The sequence below is a fragment of the Phycodurus eques genome, chromosome 3, assembly GCF_024500275.1.
Source record: "Phycodurus eques isolate BA_2022a chromosome 3, UOR_Pequ_1.1, whole genome shotgun sequence".
NCBI classification, from domain to species: domain Eukaryota; kingdom Metazoa; phylum Chordata; class Actinopteri; order Syngnathiformes; family Syngnathidae; genus Phycodurus; species Phycodurus eques.
This window is the reverse complement of record NC_084527.1, coordinates 30,832,265-30,847,361: the sequence shown is the minus strand read 5'-3', so window position 1 is coordinate 30,847,361 and position 15,097 is coordinate 30,832,265. Positions and strand designations below refer to the sequence as shown.

General features: G+C 41.2%; 1 protein-coding gene across 3 annotated transcripts in view; it reads right to left on the bottom strand.

The window, feature by feature from the left end:
- Positions 1–1,751: 1,751 nt before the first annotated feature.
- The window catches only part of LOC133400434 (protein crumbs homolog 1-like), a 46,375-nt gene continuing 33,029 nt past the window's right edge, over positions 1,752–15,097 (bottom strand). For all 3 annotated transcript variants that reach the window (XM_061673100.1, XM_061673101.1, XM_061673099.1), the window contains 7 exons: positions 12,950–13,903; positions 12,164–12,705; positions 11,686–11,851; positions 9,764–10,625; positions 8,056–8,172; positions 7,411–7,537; positions 1,752–6,452 (listed from right to left, as the gene is read on the bottom strand). In XM_061673100.1, coding sequence (XP_061529084.1) covers positions 6,231–6,452; positions 7,411–7,537; positions 8,056–8,172; positions 9,764–10,625; positions 11,686–11,851; positions 12,164–12,705; positions 12,950–13,903 — 2,990 coding nt within the window. In that variant the 3' untranslated portion in view covers positions 1,752–6,230. The remainder of the gene's footprint in view (positions 6,453–7,410; positions 7,538–8,055; positions 8,173–9,763; positions 10,626–11,685; positions 11,852–12,163; positions 12,706–12,949; positions 13,904–15,097) is intronic.

Here is a 15,097-nt window from a genome sequence, read left to right as displayed (position 1 = left end):
AGCAACTCTAATTTAACGACACATTTTCTCCCAGTAATGTAATGGATTACAATTACACAACCAACTTTTGTAAGTATATTACTTAATGTTGTTACTCGCAACACTCAACATTGTAATGTAAAGCTTTTTTTGGGGGGGGTTAAATCCTGTTGCAGAAGAACTCGGTCTTCTGATCAATGTCTTTGTAGATATTTCTCTCAGTAGTCCAGTTGCAAAATGAAATGGCAATCACTATTTATTTATTATTCCTTTAACAATGTATTGTAAAAATACATTTCATCTTGTTTACAAAGAGCAACAATTCCAGCTATACATATGACATTATGTGGAACAATCCACTTTTGGGATTGATTATTTCTGGTGGACAGTAAACACGTTATCAGATATCTGAAAGCTGAATTACACATTAAGTTATCCATTTTTTTGAAAATGGTCAAACGAAATGAAAGCATAAGTAATATCTTTCTGATTAGTTTTAATGTGGTGCTGAAATTTACTATTTGCAATCCAAATGTACAAGTGATACAACATGAACCCATAATACTTTGGAAAAGCACTTCCAGTTTTGAATTGTACTATGCATGGTCCAACAATGACCACTCCAGTGGGATCTCAACCATAATGTACACATATGACACAATCAGATTTTCCTTTATTCTTTAGAACAGTGTTTCACTGTTTAATACCACAATAAACTTAAAATTGCTGTGTGTATGGGATGAGTCAGCTGTCCTTTGTTGAGTTGAGCAGGAATAAATACCACAAAAAGAAATGTTTGAAAACATGAAGGCACAACTTGCATCTCATCATACACAAGACAGACCTCTGCAGTCCCTTTAGGCATTTTACAAGGGAACTAAGTCATCCCAATACCTTCATAGAGATACCTTAATAAAGGCAGTAGGAGTAAACATTAGTTAGCGGAGAAGCACCAGTACAATGGATCTCTGCATGGAGGGGAAAGGTGGGTGGATGAGGAGGGTTATAGAGGAGATTAAACCAACACAAACACCCACATTGAAAAAAATGTAATGTTGCATTAAAAAGAACTAGGGATTTGCTCTCATGGCCCAATGCTTATTTTATGAAAAAAAACGTTGGCCTCACAAAACACATACAAGAGAAAACATTAGCACATTTAAATTATGCTCTATGTGGGAATTCTATGGAACTAAGGGTTCGCGTCCAGCCTCGGATTCGTTAATGAACTGCTTAATTCTGTTGGTCATTTGATTCTCTATCAGTGCAATTTAATGACTTATATCCATCACCTGTATATTTGGTAACAATATGTTCAATGATGACCCATGGAGGCATTGGTGCTATATATGCAGGAAGTCTATCTTGTTGTATTTGTGCTGTTTCATTAAGCCAGACAATGACTAATAATCAAACAACTATGATTGGATTAAATTGACCTTTTTCTTATTTAAATTAACCGTATATTTCTATTTAAAAATCAAAACAAACAAACAAAAAAAACACCAATATATTTCACATTTTGTCCCTGATTGATTTGTTTTCTTATGTACTTTGTTTGGAATAAATGAGTGACACCAGACTGAACTGTACAGCGAGTAAAACTGGCCAGGACTGACCTATGTACAGTATGCCTGCATGTCTTTAGACACAGATTCATGCTACTTCCAGTTTTTATACCTCGAGAAAATAATAATACAATGTACTATAATGTGTTCGTTCTCATCGAGGAAACTGTGGCAGTGAGATGTGACTACATTAGATCCCAGTAATGCGTTTCTCAATTAAATATTTAATATTTAACACTTTGAATATGTTAAAAAAAACTATAAAAAAAACTGAAAACACAGGAAATGCTGCATATTCCAAACAACACAGAAAACATTCACATCATATGTACATACATTAATGGTGACCACATAAGGCTTACACCTCGAGTCATATTACAGCAGTCATTACATATCAGTGTGTTGAGTCAGTGTGTGTATTCAAAACCATCCGTCACTAATTTCACAAATTCCAGTTTTAAGACACATTCGAAGATAAAAAACCATCTAAATGTGATCTGAGGGATCATTTAGAGGTTTAAGTCAAGTGATTTTTCAGACACTATGCAGTTGTCTATGTCATTCAGATATGTTGACACCAGTTTTCTTTAGTCTGACTGAGTCAAACACACTTTCTGTTGGAGGTGGCAAGTTTGAACATTAAAAATTGAATCGAAGAGGAACCTGTAATCTGCATGTGACAAAATTAATTGTGTGTTCTCATTGAACATAATGGATGACAAACAAACAACAAAGTGATATTGAAAGGGTCCAAGTTAGCTATGAACGATCTGATCAGAATCATCCCTCCATCCATTTTCCATACCGCTTATCCTCACTAGCATCGCGGGTGTGCTGGCGCCTATCTCAGCTGACTCTGGGCGAGAGGCGGGGTACACCCTGAACTGGTCGCCATCCAATCACAGGGCACACATAGACAAACAACCATCCGCACTCGCATTCACACCTACGGGCAATTTAGTCTTCAATTAACCTACAATGCGTGTTTTGGGGATATGGGAGGAAACCTCACGCAGGCATGGAGAGAACATGCAAACTCCACACAGGCGAGGCCGGATTTGAACCCGGGTCCTCAGAACCAGTCAGCCGCCCTGCCGCCCTGATCAGAATCAGTCATAATCTATTTTCCTACTCACTGTGGAAAATGTATTTTTAAAATTGCTTGTATATGTATTATTGGGTCTCTGAGTGCCTGCAAACCCGATAAATTTTTAGTGAGCTGCCTATTTCCAAAAACGTGTCTGAGAGCAAGCTCCACTGCATGGACCACATACATGGATCTGCACACTACAAGTGTAAGTTGGACGCTTGGTTGATGTGCTGAAGTGCAGACTCACTTTTTTAGACTCTGGTCAACAAGTAATCACATCCTAGTTTTTCCACTAATCATCATGGTAATGAAAACCGTACTCGACATTGGGCCTGCATTATGGGGGGCCGTCACAGACATGTTATCACCGCAACTGGCATTTCTACTTTGTTACAAATAATCAACATAGCAGCATATTCAATATGTTAAATGATGTGGCTATGAGTCACTGATGGTGTAGTGGTACACTCGTCTGACTCTGGTGCAGTCAGTGTGGGTTCAGCTCCCACTCAGTGACGGTGTGAATGTGAGTGTGAGTCTGTGTCTATATGTGTCCTGCGACTGACTGGCGACCGGTTCATGGTGTAGTCCGCCTTTCGCCCGAAGTCAGCTGGGATAGGTTCCAGCACCCTGCGACCCTAATCAGGGTAAGGGGTGTTGAGAATGGATGGATAGATGGATGTGGCTATGTTGAGACAAGGGTGTATTCCGAACAGCCGCAACATTATGACCCCTTGCACAATTACATTACAAAAGCAGTATTAAATATTCCGATTTATGTGCTCTGCTTTGATTGACACTGTCAGATGTCAGGTATTCATTTAAAAATGTGTTTATTATTGGAGACTGACTATTATCGTTGTAAAGGCAGAATATTTGATACATTGTATTGAATATTATTGGTCATAATGCTATGCTTGGTTGGTGCATACAGAATATGCCTGTGTATATGTTAAGTCTTCTCATATTCTCATTCTATATAACATAAAAAGTAACCAAAATGATGGATTTGTTGGGAACAATTACAATACAAATACAAAAATCCCATGTAAAATAGACAAATAAAAAAATGAAATCCAGTGTCACTTGAAGGTCCCGTATTTTGTGACTCCGCCAAGGCTGCCCTTTGTCACCGATTCTGTTCATAACTTTTATGGACATAATTTCAAAAATGAGTTTCCTCCGCAGAGTGTCCGGGTTCTCCCTTAGAGATAGGGTGAGAAGCTCGGTCATCCGGGAGGATCTCAGAGTAGAGCTGCTCCTCCTCCACATCGAGAGGAGGCGGTGGCTGGGGCATCTGATTTGGATGTCTCCCGGACGCCTCCCTGGTGAGGTGTTCGGGCACGTCCCACCGGGAGGAGACCCCGGGCACGACCCAGGACACGCTGGAGAGACTACATCTTTCGGCTGGCCTGGGAACGCCTCGGGATCCCCCCGGAAGAACTGCATGAAGTGGCTGGGGAGAGGGAAGTCTGGGTGTCCCTCCTAAAGCTACTGCCCCCGCGACCCAGCCTCAGATAAGCGGTAGAAAATTGATGGATGGATGAATCTTCCACGCATTCCTGAATTCGAGACGTTTTTCTGCCGAGAGGCCTGAAATCCGGTAACACGAATTTCCTGAGCTTATCGACGTCACTAGTGAAGAACTCTGCCTTCCAGTGCTGTCGACATAACATGCGTGCTCTCACAAGTGGGTCTTCTACATGGAGGCAACCAATCAGGAAAGGGGGCAGACCTGCTCACTCGGTAGTCTTAGCCAAATATGGACAAAGCGGATACAAAACTGGGTCAAACAGAAGTAGCTGTCAGAGGGGCCTTTTCTGGACACTCGTATGACAAAACCAAGGTGGGGTTTTTTTTAAAATGAAATTGTCACTTTTACACTAAGTCCATGTTAGAGAGTCACTCTATGGAGGTCTAAATAGCCAAAATATGGGACCTTTAAGTTCAAACAATAGTCCTTTTCAGAGTAGACCTGGTATAATCATATGCGTCCTGAGTGATCCGATCTCAATTGGAGTATTCGTGTTAAGTTGTCATCATACGCCTTCAAAAACAATTATCGTGTCATTTCTCTACATTTTTATTTTTGCTGTCACATTCTAAAGGTCAAAATAGAAAACACAAATTTCCACAAAATCATTTGAAAATGTTTTCTCATAGTACATATTTACAGTGTGGCTAATCTGTGCCTCATAGAAGCAATAATGTGTAATTTCAGTGCTTTCTAGAAAATAAAAAGATTAATACCAATTCAACCTTCAACAAGTCCTACCTACGATATTAGTAATTAAATCCACATGAAATAATACTGATCATTCACTTGGTGGTATGGCACAGAGGGTAAGTGTACGCCCTGCTACCAGAGAGTCACTGGTCCGTGTCCCTACCCGAGCGCATGTCAGTGTGTCCCTGGCCAAGACGCTTAACCCACATTGCCTCGGACTCACTGTGGTTGGCTGTTTGTTGGTGATCAGAGGGCCCATAGGTGCAAAACGGCAGCCACGCTTCTGCTAGACTACCCCAGCGTAGCTGTGGCTTACCACCACGAAGGTCTGTTTGCAATGTTATTCTTGTAACTTTACTTTCATAATATTAATGCAGGAATATTGAGAAATTTGGGCCAAACACATAGGTTGAATACCAATGACAGATACTGTATATTAGATATTATCCTAGCCAGTGCAGCATCAAATAATATTGAAGATGCTTGAGGTCAATTACCATATATTAATACTTAGTGGTTAATAAAATGCCTTCATGGGTTACTGTTGGAGTACAAACATTTGATTACTATTTATCTGAAAATAACGAAGATGGAAGTCATGAATGCTCTTTTGGTCTGTCGGATTTAAATTAAAATAGGATGGGCCAGATTTAATAATTTAAGCTCTCGCCACAAAAAAACAGTTTAGAATCGTACTTAAAATGTATTAGTTTGAAAGTCAATGCTCTCAGTTTACAATTCAAAATGATATAAAATATTGACTGTAATGTAAGATATATAATAATAATTAAAACAAAATTCTGAAAAACATTTGTTCTTAAATGATATAGTGTCATAAACCAAGAGTACATAATTGAATATGTCTGAAATATTGACTTTTGCCGATATTATCTAATAAATAACAAAAGATAGCTGTCCACTTGTGATCGGATTGGTCAGGACACACGTTTTGAACCAGATGTAAACATCCACAATATTTGGAAGAAATTAATTAACTATCTTTGAAAACAGGGCATTATTTAATATAAATATAAATAAAAATGTGGTTTCTTCAGCTGATGAATTAATTAATTGTGTTCTAAATTTGAGTCAAAATCCTTCAACCATTGAGATTGTCTTTGCGACTTTTCACATCTTTGAAAACCCATCGTTGCCATGGCCTGTCTTTTGATTGGATTTTACCTTATCCAGCTCTGAAGCTTCAACATCAGTAGTTCTCCCAAAATGGAGCATCGGTCATTTAGACAATAGATCCATCTGACTTTCCATTGTTTTTTGGAGTGGTGGGGCACAGCACTTCCCTTCAGAGCATAGATATTCTGCTCTCTACTAGTTCCGCACAGCCTCTAATTTGAGGCTGCAGGTCTCAGATTAGCCTCTCCTCAGGGGGCACTTTGAGGACACTGCCCATCTCCAGCCGGGCTCCAGCCACCTCCTGTGAGCTGGGGCTGTAGGTGCCCTCTGACTGACGCTTCTTCCGGGCCGTCATGATGAGGAAAAAGATAACTAGGATGGCTAGTAATACACATAATGTGATGAGGGGGATGGTCACCACCAGCCAAGGGACCCGCTCTTTTTGCTCCCTTTTCTGCAAGAGGATGAGAGAGCAACTATTATTGCACTCCTCTCAAATTTTAACGAAACAAAATTCCAATTCAATCACACTTGTGGGATATCAGCCAGTATTGCAGTGCTGTGATTCAGAATGCAGTCCTTAGGGGGGTATTGATTTGGGCTTACATGTTCATTCTTCCGTTATTTTTAGGAGTTACAACTATGTAATAGATGAAGATGATTGTGAGGAAGATTTCTAACTGGAAAATTGATCATGGGGATGTTTAATTTGAGCAGAGAGAATCTCTCCACCTCTCCCTGTCCCGCCAAATGGAATCTGTTGCGACGTACATGAGTTTTATTTCTGAAGAGCGATGCAGGAAATGCAGCTGGTGTATATTGTTTACCGTGTCCTCATTCATAGTTATCATACAAGGAGATATGTATATAACAGTCTGGGCAGATCCGTGTGTTGTTTGAAGGGATATATTCTACCGTAACGTCGGCGCGAATCTTTTTTGTATATCCAATTAGGTCCCTCTGTTTGTCTTTTTTTAATTACAGTTGATTCACTGCATATTAAAAATACCAACAGTGCAGTGGACTCTGCGATGTGACTATTGCGCACACGTACATCACAATGACGATGCCCAAGCAATATATGGTGCATGGTCCAAAGTACAAAGGGACTTCTTAACTCCTATTAAAACAATGATAAACATTTACTTATGTGTTTTCTTTTCTGGACGTTTGTCATTCCTTTATTTATAGTACAATATATTGTTATACCTTATTATTATCAATGATCACAAAAAATATTAGCAAGTAGTAGTTGTACATGAGGAACAAAGCATATATTATACACTATATCACTTACTTGTGTTGGCATACTATTCATATATGTAATGTCATATAAACAAAATTTCAATGAAGGAAATAATCCTTGATTAGTCAAATTGATGAATGCGTATGAAGATTCTATCACCACTTACATTGCTTTCACACAGTGTGCCACTGTAGCCTGGCACACATACACACTGGAAGTGGTTGAATCTGTCTAGACAAGTGGCACCATTGAGACAAGGGCTGGACTCACATTCGTCTATTTCTGTCTCACACCTGAAAGACATCAGCAGGGCTTTAATACAACACGAAGTGACAAACACCTTCACCAGCAGCTCTTACAAACGGTCTACTGAACTGACATGATGAGACAGCCTAAGCCGCGCTCAACAACATGTTTGGAGAGGAGATTTTTTGTGCCGAGATTAGTATTGAAAAATTGGAATTTCAACCTCGGATATGCAAACTCTACAGAATGTGACTCTACACCATTTCCTTCGAAATCCCCTGATAAATAATTTTACACAACGGTGTTTCTCCAAAACAGGATACTTAATGTCACGTAATACAGCTACAATGTTCCGAATCGTTTCTATATTTTTGCCTGTAATGAGATTTTCTCTGCCAAAATGTTAGCTGATGAAGATGAAATACATTCTCGGAATCCTTACTATGTAAAATCCAATGTAGTCTGAAGTGGAACTATGATTAGACAGGTGACATTCTACAAGAATGCCAGTTCAGATAGATCAACTAAACAGGTGCATAGCGTGGAACTTGTGTGAGGCTCTCACCTGGCACCAGTGTACCCTGGCTTGCAGGTGCAGTTGCCACCAGTGTCCCCCCCTATGCAAACTCCTCCATTAAGGCACTCTGTTTTGGCATCACATGCTGCTGGAGGGAATCGCCGCCTGTTGGGCACAAAAATAGAATGCAAATGTCAGGGCCACTGACTGGTGACTTTATGCTTGGTACTTCATGACTGGCGAACATATGCATCCAATATTTAAAAATAAATGAGCAGAATAGCGGAGCCATGGCATTGATAGTAGGTGGTTACCACTGTGTAAAGGTGACATGGATTGGTTGTTAACATATGCGAGTTATCACAGTGCACCTATCTTCAAATTTGTAAACTGGCCAGGATTTTCAGGAAATACATATATATATATATATATATATATATATATATATATATATATATATATATATATACATCACTGCACTGACGCCTCTGTATAATATGGCTGAATCAAGAAATAAGGCAAAAATAAATAACTTTCTTTTTTTTTACATAAATGGATCCCACACCGGCCCACATGCAGCAAACATCAGCGCAATTCTCTGCAATTAAGTAATGCAGCGCTTTGTTGGCTTGGTTTCCTATGTCATTTTGCTGCTCAGGCTAAGTCAACAATAGGTCAATAATAATAATAATAATACATTAAAATAAAATAAAAAATTAAAGCCCTAAAGAACACTTGAAAGTGAACTGCATTTCTGTGGAGCTGTTTATAGCCTCCCTTCGTCCACATTTCTAATATCTTTTATAGCACTTAAAAAGAAGACAAGTTAAAAAGTGCTGAACAATAAAAGTGATGAGTTTAAAAAAAAAAGTAAACAGTTAAGAAAAGCCAAACGATAAAAGAGACTATTCAAAAGAGATTTAAAAAAGGATATTGAATTTGCTTGCCTGAGATCTGCAGGCGGGGAGTTTTACAGTGTTTGTTCTGTGCAAACATATGGGTGAGTACTCAACGTATTGCTTTTATTTCTCATTATTAACAGTAGTTAACTTTCTTAATACACTGTATGACTATAGAGAATCTTAAAATCTTCAGTTAATGAAAGATTTTAGATGGTGACATTCTGCCCCTGGAATCGAATTAAATTTCCTTCATTTCCTTTCTCTACAATTTATGAACAAATCAGCAGTCAGCCAACACCCCAGAACAGATTGTACTAAACCTTAAAGTTTCCATTGTATTTGACATGTTTGTTTGAACACAAGAGATAAAGTTTTGAAGGAATGTGGCTGTCTTTTGTTAGTCTGCCAATACTCCATGTTGGACAATCTTAACAGTATCTCGACCCTCACACATTACTTGGTAAAAGACAAGCGGGCATGCAATGAGACAAGTAGAAATAGAAGAGAAGAACTGTTGGCTCCACAGAAAAAAATAACAAACAATATTATGATAAAAATTTGTGTCCAACTACCTTGCTTGTGCTGGGTAATTTTATGGGGGGAAATAGTCCAGGTCACTTCGCAACAAGTAAAGTAACAGTAATAAATTACCAAGTAGAATAAGCCATATAAGATAAGTTTGATAATGATAAATGAAGTCCTAAATTATTATATGCCTAGTAATAAGCCACTAGTTACTGGTCTAATTAAATAGTAAAAAAAAAAAAAAAAAAAAGGGTTGTAAAGTCTCATATACTATCAAAGTCTAACATGCTCTAACATTTTTTAAAAAAGACGTAAGATGAAAAACTTACTGGCAGCGTTTTCCCATGTATCCAGGAGGACATACACAGGTATGAGTTACCATTGTTTCTACACAGGTGCCGTCATTTAAGCAGCTAAACTCCAAACAGTTATCCACTTCTTCCTGACAGTTTCTCCCTATATATCCAGGCTCACAGTCACACTGGTAGTCTGCCAGAAGGTCTTTACATGTCCCATAGACACAGGGTCCAGAAGAGCACTCATTTATCTCGGCCTCACATAGTTCTCCCTCCCACCCTGGGTTGCAGCTGCAGTTAAACTCATTGAAATGGTCTTGGCACACACCCTCATTGAAACATGGCTGAGAGTCACAAACTGGGGCACCCTTGCATCCGAAGTTTGGCTCATGTCCACTCAGTCTGGAGAAATGACTTGTCTGAGGGGCGTCTGGTACACTGAAAATTGGTAGGTAGATTCCACCGACTCTCACTTCCCCCAAACATCCAGCATATTTCTCTGCCAGCCAAATTTTGGTATCATTGAGGAAGTTAAGGTTGCCAGCAACTCCAAGGCTGCAACCCGCTGTCTGCCCATCTACAGTGAGACGCCATCGGGACACTGACTGTGAAGGGTCGATCATGCTCAACTGGATGCGATGCCATGCCCCATCTGCGATGGCCCTGTCACTGGTAAAAGCTAGCAGGTCTGCACTCGTTCCAGTGTCCATTTTGACCAGAAGTGTGGAATTAAGGAGACCCAGACAGAATACCTCAGCTTGGCTCTCGGCCCTCAACAAGATACCGTTGTCGTCCCGTGTTCTAATGTCCATCGTGATGTTTGTTACTGGGCTCAACAGGGAGCTGTTGGCAAAATACTCAAGGGCATTGTCCTGGAAAATGGCTTCAGCCAAACCTGTGGGGGGCAAAGATAATGAGTTTTAGATGCTTTGAAATAATTCACTTTCTACTTTGAGTGAGAGATTAGCAATTTCATATACCGTACAGCACAGTATTCCTTTTTTGTCTTTTATGGCAAAGCTATTTTCTCATATATTCTGGTACCACGACCAGCAGTTATTTTTATATCTACACCAATTGCATTGTAAATCTTGACATCACAGACTGTCTTTCACCTTAGAGGTGAAAGAAACTCACCTTGAATTTCTTCCCTGCATATAAATGGTATCCGGTTGGTAGGTTGTCCTAACCATTGAATGTTAATATGACCCTTCTCAAACTTTGTCCTCAAGTGACTTTTAGGGCTCTGTTTTTGTAGACTGTGCATCTGGGCGATACGCCTGTGCTGGCGCATCCTGATTTGCATGTTGCCAATTTGGCAGACCAGTCTGCGCCAAGCTGGGCGTTCCGGCACAGCAGAGGCAGTGTACTTGGACATGCACATGGCGGCAAGAAGATTCTGTGGCAGAAAGCCAATCTAAATTTACTGTATGCCTGTATGCCCACGTCAAAATACTGGCACCAGATAGTTCCCTGGTCCAACGCGATTTTGGTGAATTTAATTGCGGCACACGCAGACAGATATTGAGCTCTGCAGACATATTTAAGACGCCAGCGGTTATCAGTACCTCATTCTGTATACTTGCTCACATTGTCTGATGCCACCACAGCATGACTTGAGCAGTGACAATGCTCCACTCACTCATGGCTTGCAGCGAATACGTATCGTCCTTATCCGCGCGGAGGTGTCTCTGTCATGACTGTCATTTGCGGCATTAAAATGGGGTGAGAGGAGTCGCTTTGATTGGCCGTGACTGAAGTCGACTGTAAATATTCCCAATGTGGTGCAGCCCACCCATCCCCAGATCCAGTGGGCTGCGCTCGTGCACAAAATTACCAACACTGGTCTAACCAGCCTCTGCCACATAGTTGCGCTGCCCGCCGCGCCGGATTGATGCTGTTCACCAAAAATAGGGCCCAAAGTATACATTAACCGGTGACAGAAGATTACTCACACTCATAACCATCAAATAGGTCGACACATTGCCCTCCTTCGAAGCAAGGGTTTTCGACACACCACAAACGTTTCTCGCACAGTCGTCCAGAGAAGTTAATGGAACAGTCACACTTGAAATCATTCCAGGTGATTTGACACTTTCCACCGTTGAGACAGGGCTCATTCTGTGTACAGACAAACACAGGTGCAAGGATTAGATACTCACTTGTAAAATCTCTAACCCAAGATGACTGCAGAGGTACAGATAGAGCTCCAGAGAAGATTAGGAGGTAACAAACAGATCAAAGGGATTCACAACCAGATCAATGTCAGTTTGGTTGAGGCAGCACAGCACAGCACAGCACAGATCAACTGTCAGAGTGCACGAAAACATTGCAACACATTTCCCTTACATTGGGAATAGAAGCACCATGAAAACTGGGATCTTTGGATTAAAATTGCTTTGTTAAAATCATGCTGTAATTTTTAAACCGTACCCTGCATGTATTGTCACTTTGACATCCTGGCAGAACATTCTTCTCTGCAGTTGCCTGATAAATCTCCACCTCTTCGTTGTGGCCCACAATGGACAAATGTTTGTCGTCCAATCGAATGTCTTGTAGGCAGCCCTTGAATTTTCCACCCCAGTCATTGAGATTTTCACCTATAGGGAGTCCTCCAACATAAACAATATCCCCTGCCTCTATGCTCACATTCCCTAAGGCGCGATGGTTCCTAGCTATTGGGAAGAACACATGGCCATAGTTTACTTTTATCGTCACCAAATTATTTTTGCCATCTGTAACAAACTTAGCCTCTGACAAGAGGGTGGTGTAAGGGCTGTAGATGGCAATCGTAGCTTCCTTCAGGTAGATTGTCAGGTAGGACTTTTCCTCCCGGCGAAACTGCAGAAGAAGGCCATTTTTTTTAAGAGAGCGCATTATAAAGGAGATGGTGAAATTTTCTCCATGGGTTTCTGTGACGTTGAAGACAGTGTAGCTTGTAGTGTTTTCATGACCAAAGGTCCAGGACGGATATTCTGCAAACACAATGTACATGGATTAATGTATTTATTATACAGTATAATGTATAAACAGTGCTTGAATGACATACTGTATTGACTTACTGTATTTTAAATAGCTGCTGTTTATGAATGAGCAAAGCTGTAGTTTGTCTGTTTTAGGAACTAAATAGGAGCTGCCTTATATTGCATTACCACAGCTACTCCAACAGATTAGACAGTTTAAAAAGCAGTATAATAAAACAATTCTAAGAAATCTCACCTCTGTCACATGTTTCTCCAAAGTATGGCCGGTGACACTGACATTTGGCCACAACCCACATGTCCAAACAAAACCCCAATTGTTTGCAAGGGTCGTCTTGGCACAAATCCTCTTTGACACATCCCAATTCCAAGCCTGTGTTCTCCTCTCTCATGAGGTCTTGAGGAAGCAGCAATTTATAGTCAACTCTAAGGTCTTCCATGCAGCCAATGAAACTCCTCCCACTTGACGAGAGTGTCAAATATTCCTTAGGCGCTCCTCCTACATACAGCTGTTGAAAGGAGTTTGACTGGAAAAAGATCAGATGGTTGTACACTTCATTTTTCACTTGACATCCTTCTTCACAGCCAGGTCCTTCTACAACCATAATCAGTCTCTCGTCCATGGTCACAGTGGCTTGGTACCATTCGCCGTCATTGACTGGACCTGGATAAATGACCTGTAGCAACCTCCCACATTTTAACCTGGCCTGGAGAGAACCCCGAACTAACTCCAGGGAGATGAAGTGTTCCATGGTACCACGATGGTACAACAACATGTCAGGCAAAGTGCTCCTGAATCTTAGCTGCATATGGAGTCCATAGTTGTAGTCATCAGTACTTTGCCTTGCTCTGTTTTTAGAAACGGGAAGCTGCATGTGGACGTAGCCCTCGGAGTTGAAGGAAAAGGTGGTAGAGGTGTTGCAGAGTTCTCCAGTCCAGCCTGGCCCACAGAGGCACGTGTAGCTATGCTCACCATACGCTGTCAGCAGAGGCATGCAGACGCCATTATGTTGACAATGGTGCTGATGGCAGCCAACCAGGAGAACATCACAGTTGCGCCCACCCAATGGCTCTCTACCAGGTTCTGGAGCAGGACACTGACATATATAAGAGTTGGCAGCATCTTCGCACGTAGCACCGTTCTGGCAGGGATTGCTGTCACACTCATTGATATCCACTTCACAATGCATACCTGCATGCAAAGAACAACGGATTTAGTCATTCATACTAAAACAATGATCCATCGTCACATCCTCTCATAATGAACACGGTGGGCATTATCATACAGTATATCATCAATTAATTTAATTATATTGACCAAGTTGATGATCAAACAGCATCGGCCACTGTACTGCAAACTGGTTGATCTGACTTCCTTAATTAGATGCCGAAACAAGCTTGCCTGCATGCAGCCTTATAAGCAGATTTGATTGAGGCAGGGCATTCTTTTGTCATTTGCAGGTGAGGAAGCTGGGACAGGAAATTGTAATTGCCTGGAGGTAAATTAAATTTACAGTATTCCTAAATTTATAAATTTGCCTTAGCTGACTTTGACTGAAATACAATTGTTATAGTTGTGGTACGCGCTGGTCGGATAAAGTTGGAACACACGGCTTGACTAACTCTAGAAAGAGCAGGATAAAAGCAGACAAATATTTGAAAACATTCAAACTCCAGTGTACCCTAAAGCTATTTGTAGTCTGTATATCCTGGAATACAAGCACATATCTTTCTTGGTATATTAGGGATATCAAAAGTGCTGTACCATGCTGTACCTGTCAGCCGCCATTGCCCACAGCAGTAACAGAGCAGCAACAGCAGTAACCTCCTTCCTCTCATGTTCCAATGAGTTAACAGCCAACACACACACTCTCTTGGATGGCACAAGTGGCACAACTGCGTCTTCTCTGTCTTTTTACTCCTTATGCTTAAAAAAGTAGAAGTGTCTTTACTCCTCCACTACTTTCCATGCAGGCAGACAGGAGTGATTACAAGGCAGCCCTGCCCACCTTTTCTTCCTCCCTCCACCCACCTTCCATCCCTCTGTCCCTCCCTCCCTCACACCCTGTGCTCCTGACAGTCTACAGCCCATCCCGAGCAGAGTAATAAGCCTCCAGCCTCCAGCTGGCTCCTGTCAGTATTTGACAAGAGGAATGCATTCCTGATCCCTGCACTAGCCTGTGGGTGCCATGTAGTGGCAGGTGCTTCTGAAATCGACCTGCAGGAGGCACTACAGACCTACGGCTACATGTAACCATCCGTCCATCCATTTTCTATAGCTTTATCCTCACTAGGGTCGCTGGGGTGCTGGAGCCTATCCCAGCTGACTCTGGGCGAGAGGCGGAGTACACCGTGAACTGGTCGCCAGCCAATCACAGGGCTCATA